At 45.8% G+C, this 13,112-nt stretch overlaps 1 protein-coding gene across 1 annotated transcript; it reads right to left on the bottom strand.

The window, feature by feature from the left end:
• Positions 1-2,815: 2,815 nt before the first annotated feature.
• TMEM254 (transmembrane protein 254) lies at positions 2,816-12,687 on the bottom strand. The gene is made up of 4 exons (XM_063131676.1): positions 12,514-12,687; positions 8,401-8,504; positions 6,345-6,404; positions 2,816-3,992 (listed from the first exon to the last, which is right to left on the bottom strand). Exons 1-4 carry the CDS (start codon positions 12,655-12,657, stop codon positions 3,875-3,877), a joined length of 426 nt encoding a protein of 141 aa, XP_062987746.1. The 5' UTR covers positions 12,658-12,687; the 3' UTR covers positions 2,816-3,874.
• Between the last annotated feature and the right edge of the window lie 425 nt (positions 12,688-13,112).

The raw sequence follows: 13,112 nt of genomic DNA, 5'->3' as shown, positions 1-13,112 counted from the left end.
GGTTTTTTAACAACAACAACAACAACATCTTTATAATACAAAAGCAGGAAAGGACAAAGGCATAGGGAACTGTGACCAGGGACCTGATGGGATGTCCGCTTCCAGAAGGGAGTTGGTGGAGGAAAGTGCCCTGGAGTTGGTCTTTCAGCAGTGCTGAATGGTAGAAACCTCGGGTTAAACATAGTGGTTGAAAGAAGAATGGTGGCTCTGGAGAAAGTCATCCAGAGTTTGGAGTTCAAGTGTCAAGTAGGCAGTGAAAATCTCCCAGGGAGGCTGAGAAAAGATGAAGCACCTAGAATCATAGAATAGCAGAGTTGGAAGGGGCCTACAAGGCCATCGAGTCCAGCCCCCCGCTCAATGCAGGAATCCAACCTAAAGCATACCTGACAGATGGTTCCCCAGCTGCCTCTTGAAGGTCTCCAATGTGGGAGAGCCCACAACCTCCCTAGGTAACTGGTTCCATTGTCGTACTGCTCTAACAGTCAGGAAGTTTATCCTGATGTCCAGCTGGAATCTGGCTTCCTTTAACTTCAGCCTGTTATTCCGTGTCCTGCACTCTGGGAGGATCGAGAAGAGATCCTGGCCCCCCCAACCTTTTAAGTATTTGAAGAGTGCTATCATGTCTCCCCTCAATCTTCTCTTCTCCAGGCTAAACATGCCCAGTTCTTTCAGTCTCTCTTCATAGGGCTTTGTTTCCAGACCCCTGATCATCCTGGTTGCCTCTTCTGAACACGCTCCAGCTTGTCTACGTCCTTGAATTGTGGAGCCCAGAACTGGACGCAATACTCTAGATGAGGCCTAACCAGGGCCGAATAGAGAGGAACCAGTACCTCACGTGATTTGGAAGCTATACTTCTATTAATGCAGCCCAAAATAGCATTTGCCTTTCTTGCAGCCATATCGCACTGTTGGCTCATATTCAGCTTGTGATCTACAACAATTCCAAGATCCTTCTCGTTTGTAGTACTGCTGAGCCAAGTATCCCCCATCTTGTAACTGTACATCTGGTTTCTATTTCGTAGATGTAGAACTTGGCATTTATCCCTATTAAATTTCATTCTGTTGTTTTCAGCCCAGCTCTCCAGCCTATCAAGATCACTTTGAAGTTTGTTTCTGTCTTCCAGGGTATTAGCTATCCCACCCAATTCTGTGTCATCTGCAAATTTGATAAGTGTTCCCTGCACCTCTCATCCAAACCATTAATAAAAATGTTGAAGAGCACTGGGCCCAGGACTGAGCCCTGCGGTACCCCATTCGTTGCCTCTCCCCAGTTTGAGAAGGTTCCATTGATAAGTACTCTTTGAGTCCGATTCTGTAGCCAACTGTGAATCCACCTAATAGTTGTTCCATCTAGCCCACTTTTAGCTAGTTTGTTAATCAGAATGTCATGTGGTACTTCGTCAAAAGCTTTGCTGAAGTCAAGATATATGACATCCACAGCATTCCCACAGTCCACAAGGGAGGTTACCCAATCAAAGAATGAGATCAAATTAGTCTGACAGGATTTGTTCCTGACAAATCCATGTTGGCTTCTAGTAATCACTGCATTGATTTCAAGGTGTTTACAGATTGACTTCTTTATAATCTGCTCCAGTGGGTAGAAAAGCTGATTGACCTAGATGGAAGTGATTGGCAGGTACCAGATAGGGTTGCACACCCTCTACAAGGCCAAGTTTTCAGCTTGGCAGTTCTCCCTCTAAGGCTGGGAGGGCCCGCTTCCCAGCAAGGGGGTCCCCTGCCTCTTGACTGGGCAGCTGCGAGCAAAATGCCCACCTTATCCACAATAAAGGCAAAGGCCAGCTGCTCTCCTGCGCTCCTTTTCTGCAACCGAGAGGCGTGGGCGGGCGCCTCCTAGCTGCATGGGTTCCTCTGAAGGGCTAGACGAGGGAACTGCTGAAGTGACTGAAGTTGTTGCAGGAACTCCGAGGCGTAGTTCCTTGCTGAGCCTGTCTGCACGCTGTCAGACAGCCATCTATCCTGGTAGCTTGTTCAATCAACAAGGAGAGAGTTGATTGTACCTTATCTCATTCATTTACTTGTCCTCGTTCCCAAGGTAAGGACACCAAAATTATTTTGTTACAGATAAACAGTAGAGAGAACAGCAAAAATTATCTTTAAACGTCCAAGACACACTTGAGAACAGAGAACGCCTTGAGGAGGAATGCAGTAAGCGCCAGGCAGCAGGCATTCTGTTCAGAAGTTGACAAGATAGTTCTTATAAAACCCTGAGGAGCAGTGTTTTATAAAGACAAGACACAGGTAAGAATTTTGGAAACCTTGCATATATTGTGTCAATAGAATGCAACGAAAGAGTAACAGGCCAACCAAAAGACAAGCATTATAGTGCATTAGGGAAGAGTGTATTTGTACATTCCGTTACCTGGAGCTTGAGAACCCATCCTGGACTGCACAGGTACAGAATCACTGGTCCCATCTCCTCTTTGGTCCCTTACTCTTATGACAATTTTATGCTGCCCCAGAATGGAGAATTCTGTTTGCCTTTATACTGCAAGAAACACTCCTGATTTGACTAAGGCCTTTTTCCCCAGGATCGTCCTGGGATCATCCCTGTGCATCCAAATGACACACAGGGGATCCCGGGAGCAGGCAGGGACGATCCCTCCATTTCCCCCAGATAATCCTTAGGTGTAGAAAAGGCCTTTGACTTAGTGCAAGATTATAACTTCGCCGTAAACCGAAGTGTTTTGCAGTATATGCAGGCTTGGGTTGTTAAAACAGCACCAATAAGAACAGAAGCTGGTGGAAGACCCAAAGCTGTTATAAGCCTAGGTGGCAGGGGTGTGTGTGTGTGTGTGTGTGTGTGTGTGTGTGTGTTAAAGTTAATGGAACGTACTTCTGAATAAACATGGAAAGGCGTGTGGGGAGAGAACTGAGAGAAAAGCCAACCAGGCTACCTGCTGATACTGGAAACCCAACAAGGACAGAATTAAAACACTGTGGACAATTGCAGCTAAATATTGGTGGTGGTGGTGGTGGAATGGCAAATGAGAAAAATGAAAATCAGCCCTATTCCCATGTCAGACAAATGACACAAAATGAAGGTGCAGTGAGGCAGTGGGATAGCACGTGGTCTAGGCTGGACTTACCTCCGCCCACCTTGTCTTCCAGGCACAGCTGCGCCCTGGACATAACATGTACACAGGTAGAAACCCTGTACATAACATGCATATGCATAGATCTGATTAATCAGTGACCCTTCACCCGAAAAAGAAGTTGTTGGGAGGACTCATAGATGAATAGGGCCCATCCATGCTGGACTCCAGACACACCAACACTTCATTTACACATTACATCCAATGTATCAGTGCAAACCAAACAGGGTGACCAGCAGGCTGGGCACGTTGAGCCCAGGGCGGATGCCCAGGAATGATCTCACTGTACACTTTCAATGTACACAGCTCAGCTTATGAATAGGGTTATGCTAGACCTGTGGAGGGAAGCCTATGGCTGCTGACAGGCTACAAATTCTATGATCAGGCTCATTTAAAGTTCCAGGAATGGGCTTCTGTACTCTTTAGTCTGCCTCCATAAACAGGGCCTTCACACCTATCTGTGGGTGGTGCCATTTGGTCTCAACTATTTAGAACTGGGAGAACTATTTAGAACTTCCCTGACCTAATTATAAAAGTGCTACTCCCCTCTAACAATTGTAAGAATGATTTCAGAAGTCAGTTTCCTTGCTTCATCCATAGTTACAAAATCAAAGCAGACATCTAGAAGGCAATGACTTCTTTGTAAGAATGAATGAATGAATGAATGTTCCGTAATTCAAACGCCTAATTATTTAGGGGCAGAGCCAGCCTTAGACTGAGCACAATAGCAAAAAGTTGTGTCTGCATTCCCGTTGAGCCCTTCATTCATGTTTCCTCTGTGGTTCGTATTGCAACAGATAGTGAAGTGAAGCTACTCCAAAGAGAAATGTTTGAACAAACCACCAAAGCTGAGTTGAAAAGTCTGTGATGCCTTTGGTTCTGCAATGAAGAAAGAGACAAATGACCTTGACATTTATGTAACATAAAACAGAACTCTAGAAAAGGGGGGGGGGTGCTGCCCAAAGCTCCTTGCAGAAAGGTGGAATGTCAAATAAGGCGAGCATCCATATTCCTGATTGCTCATGGGTAGGGGTGGCCTAGAGGACTTTCCAGAATGGCAGGCAATGCTGCATGAAGGGTTGCAGATGGGATGGAAAAAAGATATTGGCAACCCACACACCATTTACAGGTAGCCTTCAAACAAGGTTTTTGGACCCAAGTTTATATACCAGGGACCTAAAGCTCTCTGACCTACATTAAACTTAGTCCCCTGTACTCATGTACAGAGTCTGGGCATGTACAGACAGGATGGGATGGGAATTACTGGGGGAGGAAGGAATTTTCCAAAATCAGGCAGATGTCCACCCAGTTTGGGTTGATTCGTCCCACCCCCAGTCCTACATTCTTCAGGAGGGTCCAATGATCCTCCAGAGAGGCTTGAGCAGGGGAAGATGGGAAATTTTCCTTCCATGAGCTTCCTTAAGTTAACGTACCTTAGGATCCAAGCTACTGCCCGGTCAGTTTGTATTACCTCCACACTGTCATATTGGATGATGCATTACATATATTGAGCAGTGAATGTGCAAGTCCTCAAGTGGAGAATGTGCATGCTGAGTGGGCAATTGTAAAATCCCTTCCTGATGGTCTACAAGCTCCCCCACATCAAACCAGACAATCTGCAAAATCCCCTGGTGTATTGCTTGAGGACCATCCTGACCCATCACGACCTCATGCAGAGAGCGACGCCATTCCTGTCGATGGAGCGGTTGGCCCCCATTTCTGCACCACCAAAATCCAACCCAGGAACAGGCGTCTTGCTCAGAGGCGACGGTGGTGCGTGCAAAGAGAGCCAAGTGGATCTGGGCCCACTACCCACATGTCTCCCGCAAGTAAATGAAACCCATTATTGCATTTTCAGAGAACCCCGAAGACTTGTGCCTCAGCTAATGCAAACTGCCAAGGTGGCCTGTGTTCCTCACCTGTAAGAACATCCCTCACTTCTTCATACTTGTCCTGTCCTTTTTGCCTAGAAGCGTTTTTAGGCTGCATTAAAAGCATTTGAATTTTTTCTGGTCTGCCAGTTGGTTGGCGGTGGTAGGATTAGAGTGGGGCCAATGTGGGAGTGGGGAGAGAAGCGGTGTGGGATCCCCCGCGGGTGCCAAAGGGATGGGCACTGAGTGCAGCTTGGGGAAGAGGGACAAGGGAAAGGAGCCACGAGAAGCACCGCGGGAACAAGGGCTTCTAGCGGCATTCCCAGTGGGCACGATTGTGCCCAAAGTTGGAAAGGGGGCTGCAGGCATGGGGAGGAGGCGGAGGAGGCAACAGCAGTGTGATACCCCCACACCTCAACCGGCAGAGAAGTGAAATCACGGATGCTGAGGAAAAGGGCTAAGTCTCAGCGGTGTCTTTACAGGACCATGCTCAGACTTGCCTGGCAGCTGCCCGCATGGGGAGATGGCGACAGTAGAGAGGAAAACAAATGAGGGGGAAGGATCATGGCAAGTTTGTTTTTAAATTACTATTATAGCATTTATAGCCCGCCTTTTCTCCTGCAAGGAACCCAAGGCGGTGTACATAATCCTCCTCCTCTCCACTTTATCCTCACAACAACCACCCTGTGAGGTGGGTAGGGCTGAGAGTCTGTGACTGGCCCAAAGTCACCCAGTGGGTTTCCATGGCCGAGTGGGGACTAGAACCCGGATCTCCCGACTCCCAGTCCAACACTCTAGCCACTACACCACACTGGCTCTTGTTCCCATTGCAAGTGACAGATCCTGGCAGAGAGAGGAGGGGACAGGAACGCGCACAGCCGAGAACAAGGCAATCACAGAGGAATGGTGACGTTTCTGGATCACAATGGCTGCCGGGATAGATTTTGGGAAGCAATGGCTGATGGGAAACCAACGGGAGGACTGAGGGAGGAGAGAGGGCGAGGGCTCAGTCAAATAGCCAGTCAACTCAATGCTGGCCCCAACACACACAAAGGTTGATGAAAATCATGTCGTATGGAGAGTACCCCATAAACAGTCAACCGTGGAGTTGACTATTAACACACGGTTGACTAATATGTTGTCTGAACGCACCCTTTGTGTTGGTTCTGTATCTCTGCGGACTGCATGAGGGAACGTATCCCCCACAAATAAATACAAACACATCCAGAGAACATTTCTGCACACAGGAAAATGGAGTGTCAGCCCAGACGCAGGGCTCACCACTTTGGGGGGCTGTTTTTGTGATCTAGGAGGGAGTGGAGATAGAAGAGAGACCAAAAAATTAATAAAAAGGGCTTACTTGCATAGCTTGAGAGCGTAGAATGCTTCCCATACGTGAACCATCCAGGCAATCACATACCTGCAAGTCAGAAAACAGCACTGTTTTGGACTGGAGTGAATTAGATGGTGTTAGATCTGGCTGGGGCCTGAGGGCAACATCCAAAACAATGTTCCCCAGCTACCAGCTGTTGAATAACCACTTGTGAGGTGACTCTTTATTTCAGTTGGGTGTTGCAAGAGAGGACGGCCGCTGTGTAAATTGCCCATGGCATAAACCTGATTCAAAACCCATTCCTTAATCTATTAAGTAGGAAACATTTTGTCAATCCCTTTTATAGTAATTCTCAACAGCAGCTGCAACCATCCCAGACAGGACCAAATGAACTGCCCAGTCAATCCTCCCGGTGTTTTAGCAATAGGTGAAACCCGAAAGCACTCCTTCCACCGGAGCATGCTTTAAGGCAGGGTGGATTAGATTTAAAGCAATTTGATTTAAATCACGATTTAAATCACTACTCAGAAAGACTTGACTTAATCATGTGACTTCCACCCCACCCCCAAAAGAAGTGCACTCTTCCTCAATATATTTTACACAACTCAGAGTTACCAAAGACTCATTCTTGCTGGTATAATCTTAATATTTACAACCAAATGAAGGTTTCATTTTTAGAATAGCAACTTTTCAGATTAGTTTTACAGTTATATAAAAAATATATATACTGATTTGGTTATACTATTAGAAACACAGCATAGATAGATAATTATGAAATTATTGCGAGGTTAATCATTCATATTTGGACAACTTTTCTGCCGTACTTTATTGGAAGGAGAAAAATAATCTTACAGAAACCTCCGGAAGAGCATGACGTTGTGAATAGATTAGTGGAATTCATTTACCAAAAATTTTAAACAGCCTCACGCTACATAATTAAATATTAATCCTTATTTCATGATGAATAACCTTTGGACTATAATGTATCTTAAATAAAAAACTATCTTTAGATAGATTTTTCCTCAAAAAGCATTTTATTTTAAAAATCTAATTTAAATTAAAAAAACCCGATTTAAATAAAAAAAACGATTTAAATAAAAAAACCCGATTTAAATAAAAAAACACATTGATTTTTATCCACCCTGCTTTAAGGTAAAAATGAAGATGAAAGTCAACACTATGTGGACCTATGCACAATGCAAACGGGTTTTTTAAAACCAAAATCAGTATGTGCAATATGTGGGGAGACGTTGCTTAATGTGGGTCATAAAACAGCTCAGGCAGGAATTCTGCACTGGAAAAGTACCAGAGGGGAAAGGGTTAAGCAGCCTGTCCCCACTCACCCTTACTCTACTCAGACTAGCAACCTGCCAGGACTGTTTTTGTGTTGCTTTTCTTAAAAAAAAAAGAAGTAATGTGAAGGAAAGTGTGGTATAGTGGTCAGAGCATTGGACTGTAGGATAAAAGTAAAGGATAAAAGCTCCCTCCATAAATGTGCAGGGGTGAATTAGTGCAGAATCAGGTAGGTGTCGGTGTGTATGTGGGGAAGGGGAATGGTTTGAGGGGATTTAAAAAAAAAAACACACACAACCACATTCCTAAAAATCAAGGGATGAAGGGCTCTGCTCCAAACTTCATCATGTTTTTCTTTCCACAAGAAACTTCAGTGCATCTCTCTACCTACAATGGCCTCACTCCTGCTGCTGACCAAGTACTATGTCTGCCCCAGTATATACCAAATATTGTTTGCTGGGGGCCTGGCTGCAGCCAATATTCATGCCACCTAATTTGAAATAATAATAATAATAATAATAATAATAATAATAATAATAATAATAATAATAATAATAATTTGTTACCCGCCTCTCCCTCTGGATCGAGGCAGGGTACAACACAAATAAAAACACCATAAAATACATAAAACTAATTCAAATGTTTTACACCAGTGCATCATTAAAAGCAGCACACCATTAAAAAAGCATCTTAAAATTCAACTGGGTAGGCCTGCCGGACCTTAAGCACCCTAAACTCCCCAAAGGCCCATACACACACACACACACACACAGTTCCGAAATCAGCTTACCCTAATTGGAAGACAATGTTATGATTCTTCACCAAATATTTTGTTAACGTGGCTAATGGTCCTAGGTAGTCATAAGGGATTGTTGAAGGTGAGATGACTGCCCACTAGACAGGAGAGAGGGTGAGAGAAAGGCATCCATTGTATTAAGACAACTCAAGATAATCCATCATCTTTCAAGCTCAAAGTTCATAACCTCTCCCTCACCCAAAGTTCTATCTGTAATAAATGATTTTAAAGGCAAACAAAACCATTCTTTCCTGGGTTTCTTATGTGGGAACACTGTGTCAACAAAGGAAGCGGGGCGGGGGGGGGGGGAGTGCAGAAGAAGCAAGGCAGAAGAAGTCTCAGTAGGGGTGAGCAGATGGCAGATCTCCAGATGTTTTGGATTTCAACTCCCAGAAGCCCCTGCCGGCATGGCCAATGATCCAGAATGCTGGGAGTTGAAGTCCAAAACATCTGGAATTCTACTTTCTGCCCACCCCTGGTCTACCCACATTCTGCTGAGTGATACCACTTTTAGCTGAGTTCTAGAAATGCAGAATGCAGCACAACCCAGAAATTGGCAACCAACGGGGAACTCCGAAGGCTGAACGTTCACCATAGGCAAAATTAGTTTTGGAGTCTGTGGCGATTAAAACTCCCTGTCAGCAGAATCCTTTAATTCACTGGACCACACAGGCTCCTGTGCCTCAAAAATGCAGCTCAAGATCCACCTAAAACCTCAGAAATAGGTTTATTTGACTATGTTCAAAGAGTTATTTGTTCAGGAAGCAGCTGACATTAACCGAACCTATGAAAAAGTAATAGTGAAGTCAATCTTCAAGCCAAAAAGACTACAGCTGTTTTTTGGCAAGAGCAGGCAAGTAATGAAAAGTTTAAAGAGTAGAGGAGGAAGAAATTGTACAGCCACTGTGTACTTTAGAAGAGAGGTAGTGAGATGTATCAGGGTCTGCTGGTAGATCCACATTGTTTAACCATTTGTTGACTTATTTAATTGTTTTAGCAATAGCAGCAACAAAACGACATTCCTCCACTCAAATTGTACTGCTGAATGAAGCAAGCTTTGTTTGGAGGTAGCCAGTGTGTATTAAGACTGGGAGCTCAGTTGAGTTCTGGTAGTCAAAATATATTCCTGGGCTCAGAATTCTTTAATTCTATAGCCCTTTTTCAGGTGTTTGGGAACAGTGTAGAATAAGTGAGTGAGGGGAGTGCAATGGCCCACCCCCTCTGTCATGATTTCCATCACCCTCTACACTAGAGACTGGCTATTTAAAAAATCAATTTTAACAAAACAGTTTCAAATATTACAATGTTCTAAAAGAAAAAAAGGGGGCAAAAAGTAAATTGCACATAAACTTCAGGAAAAGCAGACTGAGGGCTTTGCTAGACCTGCCGGCTTATCCCGGCAGGGAGGCGGGGCGGCAGCGCGCTGACGTTATCGCGCGCCGCCGCAGCTTCCAGACGCCGGACGCGCAGGGACGTCAGATCCCTGCAGCGTCTGCCATTTTTTTTTTTTTTAGTTTAAAGGGGCCACGTGCGGCCCGAAGACTGCGGACTGGTAAGTCCTTTTTTTAAAACGGGGGGGGGGGGGAAGGATGGCAAGGGGGGATGGCAAGGGGGGAGGGCGGGTGAGAGAGCACCGCGCGCCGCCGCCCAAGCAAGCAGGCGAGCGGCGCTTGCCCGGGCAATGCCGCCCCATGCCAGGCCTTGCCCAGGCAAGCGCCACTCGCCTGATTGCTCGGGCGGTGGCGCGCAGCGCTCTCTCACCCACCCTCCCCCCTTGCCATCCTTCCCCCTGCCCCTCTCTCCCCCCCCCGGGCCAATGGGCACAGCACTCATATGAGCGCTGTGCCAGGTCCGCGGCTTTTCGTGGCTACTCGAGTAGCCACAAAAAGCCGCGGACCTTCCTAGACGTTTCGCAGCTCCGGCCTGAGGCCGGGGCTGCGAAAAAGGCGCGCCAACAGCGACTTTGCTTATGGCGCGTTGGAGGAGGCCTCAGTGTGGCCTGGGCCCGGATTCCCCTGTGCGTCATCTGGACGCACAGCAGGGAAACCAGGTCTCAAGGTGCGCTAGGGCCTCATCTAGCAAGGCCCTGAATATCCAAGCACAAGTCCATTCATAATTGACTGGTGTTATAGGTGTTGAGCTTGTATATTTCCAATGTTGTAGTATCAGTCTTTTAGCAGTCAAGAGGGTGTGAAAAATCCATTTACGCTGACAGTGTTACATTCCAAGAAGCAGCTACATAATTTAAGATAACATGTACATAAAAAAAAAAAAAGAGCTTTCCAACACAGTTTATTTGTCTGGTGATTTCCTCCCAAAAGGAGGCAACCATTGGTCATTTCCAAAACATATGAACAAAAGAAACATTAACTGTATGACACCTCCAACCAGGGTGGATTTGATTTAAATCAATTTGGTTTAAATCATGACTTAAATCATTGATTTAAATCATGATTTCAATCACTGCTCAGAAAGACTCGATTTAATCATGTGACTTCCCCCCCCCAAAAAAAGTGCACTCTTCATCACTATCTTTTACACAAAGTTACCAAAGACTCATTCTTGCAGGTATAATCTTAATATTTACAACCAGATGAAGGTTTCATTTTTAGAATAGCAACTTTTCAGATTAGTTAATACTGAGTTGGTTATACTATTAGAAACACATCATAGATAGATAATTATGAAATTATTGCGAGGTGAACTATCTCCAGTTTAATAGGCTAATCATTCATATTTGAACAACTTTTCTGCTGTACTTTAATGGAAGGAGAAAAATAATCTTACAGAAAACCTCTGGAAAAGCATGACATTGTGAATGGATTAATGGAATTCATTTACCAAAAAAATTAAACAGCCTCATGCTACATAATTAAAAACTAATTCTTATTTCATGATGAATAACCTTTGGACTATAATGTATCTTAAATAGAAAACTATCTTTAGATAGATTTTTCCTCAAAAAGCATTTTATTAAAAAATGCAATTTAAATTTTTAAAAATCAGGTTTTTAAAATTTATTTTTAAAAAAACCATTGATTTTTATCCACCCTGCCTCTAACAATCAGCCAACTTAGGCAAACCTTTGTTAAAGAGAAGTTGTGGCATCCAATAGACCTGAAACAAAAGGTTTTAGCATAACAGAAGGTCCATAGACAGATCTACGCCAAAACTGATCCACCAGTTAGATAAAATAGGGCACTGGAGGCTGCCTTTATGAAGAGCAGCGCCTCCTGTATCCATCCCCATGCAATTTGGAGTGCAAGCAAAACAGCCTTCAAAATTGCCTGGACACCTACACTACCGCTTTAAAGCGATTTATTTATCTATTTATTTATTATTTGGAGTATTTTTATCCTGCCCCTCAGCCAAACGGCTCTCGGCGCGGCTTACAATTTCTCCACAAAGAAGATATGTTTAGAATTATTTTTACATTCTACAAAAAAAAAAAAAAAAAAAAGACGTGACACACAAGGAAAAGTGGATGGGGAGGGAAGAGGGAGAAAATAAAAAGAAATTAAGGCGACCGTTTAGGCTGGTGGGAAGGCCCTGCTCCATCCTCTCGTCTCCCAACGGAGGGGCAAACCAACAGCTCCTTCTTCTTCCCCACAGGGTGAAGGTGGCAGTTTTGACAACTGTTGGGGCCCAGGGGCCGATCTACACCAAGCAGGATATAACGCTTTTAAAACCGTAGGAAAACTGTATATTTAATGTGTCTTGGGCCTGAACAGTTGCCATAACCATTAAAAACAGTTCTAAGCAGTAGTGTAGCTTCTGCCACACTCCAGCTACAGTTGTCAAAACTGTTATGAAGTGCTTTAAAGCGGCAGCGCGCACTACAACATCTCTGTAATGGAGGGTTGTCTAATTGCTGATGCGTCTTTTCTGGTTTGGGCCATGCCCAATAGTTGCCTTTTGGGGAGGAAGCTACTGACACAGATACACCTTTGTGCTGGAACCCCCTTTAATGCCGACTGCTGCTGCTGCTGCTGCACAGGTCCTGTCCCTGCGCTTCCTGCAAGCTGACGCGGTCAACGCAGCAGCGTCCCGTCCCCGCGCAAGAGCGCTGCGCTCCCGTCCCCACCAAGCCCGGGGGGCCTCGCTTACGCCGTAGTAAGACATGCCGGCTGCGATCAGCACCATCCAGAACGGACTGGCGCGTTGGAAATAGGTGCTGGGGCTGCTGCTGCTGCTGCTGCTGGGGCGCCGGGACCAATCGTGCGCTGACGAAGCCGCCGCCGCCGCCGCCATGCTTCTCCTCGATCCTGCTGCCGAGCTCTCCGGCTGCCCCTGCTCTTTTGTACCCGCAAGAGCGCGAGAGTCGCCCGCCTCCGCACTGTTGCCATCACAGAGGAGTGGGCGGTGCCAGCCTCGCGTCAATCTAGAGGGAGGGGCTCCTGCTGAGTTGGAAGGCTCCGGCGTCCGCTCCTGCGCAGGCTACGCAACCGCGCGCAGCCGGCTCGCCTCTCTCCAGGACCAATGCTTCGCCGCGATACGCGCCCCTTACCCAAACAAACGCCACTCGCCTGGCTGCTTGGGACGCAGCTGTAAAATGCGCAGGAGCCCCGGCAGAAGGGAGAGGCGCCTCGCGAGGATCTCTTCGTTCTGCCACACAATGGGGAAATCTCCCCAAGCCCCGGGGCATGCCGGGAATTGTAGGCCTTTTTTTCTGTCTAAACAATCAGAGTCTCACACCTTCGCCTTAT

Source organism: Elgaria multicarinata, chromosome 8 (assembly GCF_023053635.1).
Source record: "Elgaria multicarinata webbii isolate HBS135686 ecotype San Diego chromosome 8, rElgMul1.1.pri, whole genome shotgun sequence".
NCBI lineage: Eukaryota > Metazoa > Chordata > Lepidosauria > Squamata > Anguidae > Elgaria > Elgaria multicarinata.
This window is presented reverse-complemented; position numbering and strand designations above follow the sequence as displayed.

What these genes read in the sequence shown, in the direction of transcription:
- TMEM254 (XM_063131676.1), bottom strand. Translation starts at nt 12,657, where the DNA reads ATGGCGGCGGCGGCGGCGGCTTCGTCAGCGCACGATTGGTCCCGGCGC. An exon ending in CCGGCATGTCTTACTACGGC is followed by an intron (nt 8,505 to 12,513) that starts GTAAGCGAGGCC and finishes TCTCCTGTCTAG; the next exon opens with TGGGCAGTCATCTCACCTTC. An exon ending in TACGCTCTCAAGCTATGCAA is followed by an intron (nt 3,993 to 6,344) that starts GTAAGCCCTTTT and finishes TCTTCATTGCAG; the next exon opens with AACCAAAGGCATCACAGACT.